Raw genomic sequence first — 1,667 nt, 5'->3', positions numbered from 1 at the left:
GCTGAAATCGGTCCAAAACCAGTAAGATGATGAAAATCTGATGAAACCTCAGCATTTGGTGAACACCGTGAAAAAACAGAAAAGGCAAGGGTACGCAGATTATGAGTGGAGTTTGCCTGATGCCCAATTAGCTCTGATTCATCAAGTGGCTATAACAATAGAATGAGAGATATTTTATAGTCGTACAAGTTAACATGGAAGCATACTTGTATAACTATCCTACTCTTAATTGAGTCTGGCAATTGCTCATTTGAAAGTAATGAAGACATGGCTTTCATGACCTTTATCACTTCATCTTTTTTCCCAGATGCTTTTGTAACCCGGTTCTCACTTTCTTTCATGACGATGTACAATACAATGAAGACAGGAACAGGCCTTGCAAGCTGTCTATTCATGTGAACATCATGTGATGTATTCTCTAGCAACTTGTCCTTGTCAGATGGAAGATTTAATAGAAATGGAGCTGAATAAGCAGACAAATAATACATAAACAAAACCACAGAAACATACTTATCACTTCTTTACACATCTTCTGTAAATTAGATGATGGCAACGAAGAAGGAACTTCCTTTTTGCTTTCACCTTAAATAGAATCAAATTACAATGTAGTACAAGTACATACATAAAAGAAGTAATAAAAATAGCTTACTTTTAATAGTTATTGTTTTCTCATCTTTCTCATCAGTATTTCTTTTGCTAGTACTGCCCGTTACAATTCCTTCGTCCCATTCTCCTTTATCAAAAGGAACATGACAACCAAGTCTCGAAGTCTGAAATATAATTGTATCAAAACAACACTGGCAATGAAACAATAATACCTTATAAGTTATGCTAAGGTTCCTGAAAAAGTTAACAATTGTATCCAAAGTAGTCTCTCCTCCAGGACACACCACTAAGTACATGACGTGCTTTGGAGTTGAGTATGGTTCAAACAGCAACTTATCCTGCAATGAAGTAAGTGCAGCATAATTGTAAGCATATTAATTTACAATACACATAGATTATACATGTAAATAGATACTCATAAATTTAACTAACCCAGGTTGGTACGGACAAAGGTGAAACACTCATCCATTCATGATCATATCCAACAACAAGTGGATGCATTGGTAATGGCAAACAATCATCACCTGCTAAACCTAAACCAAAAATAATAATATTACTGAATACATGTACATGTAATACAGCATACTTTGACTTGGAGTTAAAGTTTGAAGATCTTTCAATGTAAGTGGACCTTTTGTTGATACTTTAATGCATGGAGCATGGTGAAACGAATTTTGAAAGACTGTCTTGAGCTCTCTTAATTTCTTTGTCACAAAGTTTGTTGGAAGAGCCAAAAGATCCAATATCCAGGCAGCTAGTGAGAAAATTTTAAAAAGTGTTTCAAACAACAGCAAGTGTACCTGAGTTGTCTTCTTTATCAAGTGAAGGCTGGGAAGGAAGTTGCTTGATCCCTCCAACATTAGTTGATGGAAGTTTAGAGAGTGAACGGTTCACTAAATGCTTACCACACACAATTGCAGATGAAACACTATGTGTATGATATAGTCTGAAGAAAACAAGTCACCACAGACAAGAGGTAAGTACAATGTACCTGCAGGTTTGTTTAGAGCGCTGCTTATCTTGTTGATTAAGCTGATACGGATGCAGTGCAACCGGTGTAG

At 36.0% G+C, this 1,667-nt stretch overlaps 1 protein-coding gene across 1 annotated transcript in view; it reads right to left on the bottom strand.

Annotated features, from left to right (window-relative positions):
- Window positions 1-149: 149 nt before the first annotated feature.
- Window positions 150-1,667, bottom strand: part of LOC100634857 (uncharacterized) — a 7,197-nt gene continuing 5,679 nt past the window's right edge. The window contains exons 17-23 of the mRNA XM_019996599.1: window positions 1,407-1,506; window positions 1,193-1,360; window positions 1,039-1,139; window positions 819-944; window positions 650-770; window positions 511-582; window positions 150-463 (exon numbers count right to left, since the gene is read on the bottom strand). Coding sequence (XP_019852158.1) covers window positions 150-463; window positions 511-582; window positions 650-770; window positions 819-944; window positions 1,039-1,139; window positions 1,193-1,360; window positions 1,407-1,506 — 1,002 coding nt within the window. The remainder of the gene's footprint in view (window positions 464-510; window positions 583-649; window positions 771-818; window positions 945-1,038; window positions 1,140-1,192; window positions 1,361-1,406; window positions 1,507-1,667) is intronic.

This window comes from Amphimedon queenslandica, unplaced genomic scaffold (genome assembly GCF_000090795.2).
Source record: "Amphimedon queenslandica unplaced genomic scaffold, v1.1 AMPQUscaffold_13404, whole genome shotgun sequence".
NCBI classification, from domain to species: Eukaryota; Metazoa; Porifera; class Demospongiae; order Haplosclerida; family Niphatidae; genus Amphimedon; species Amphimedon queenslandica.
This window is presented reverse-complemented; position numbering and strand designations above follow the sequence as displayed.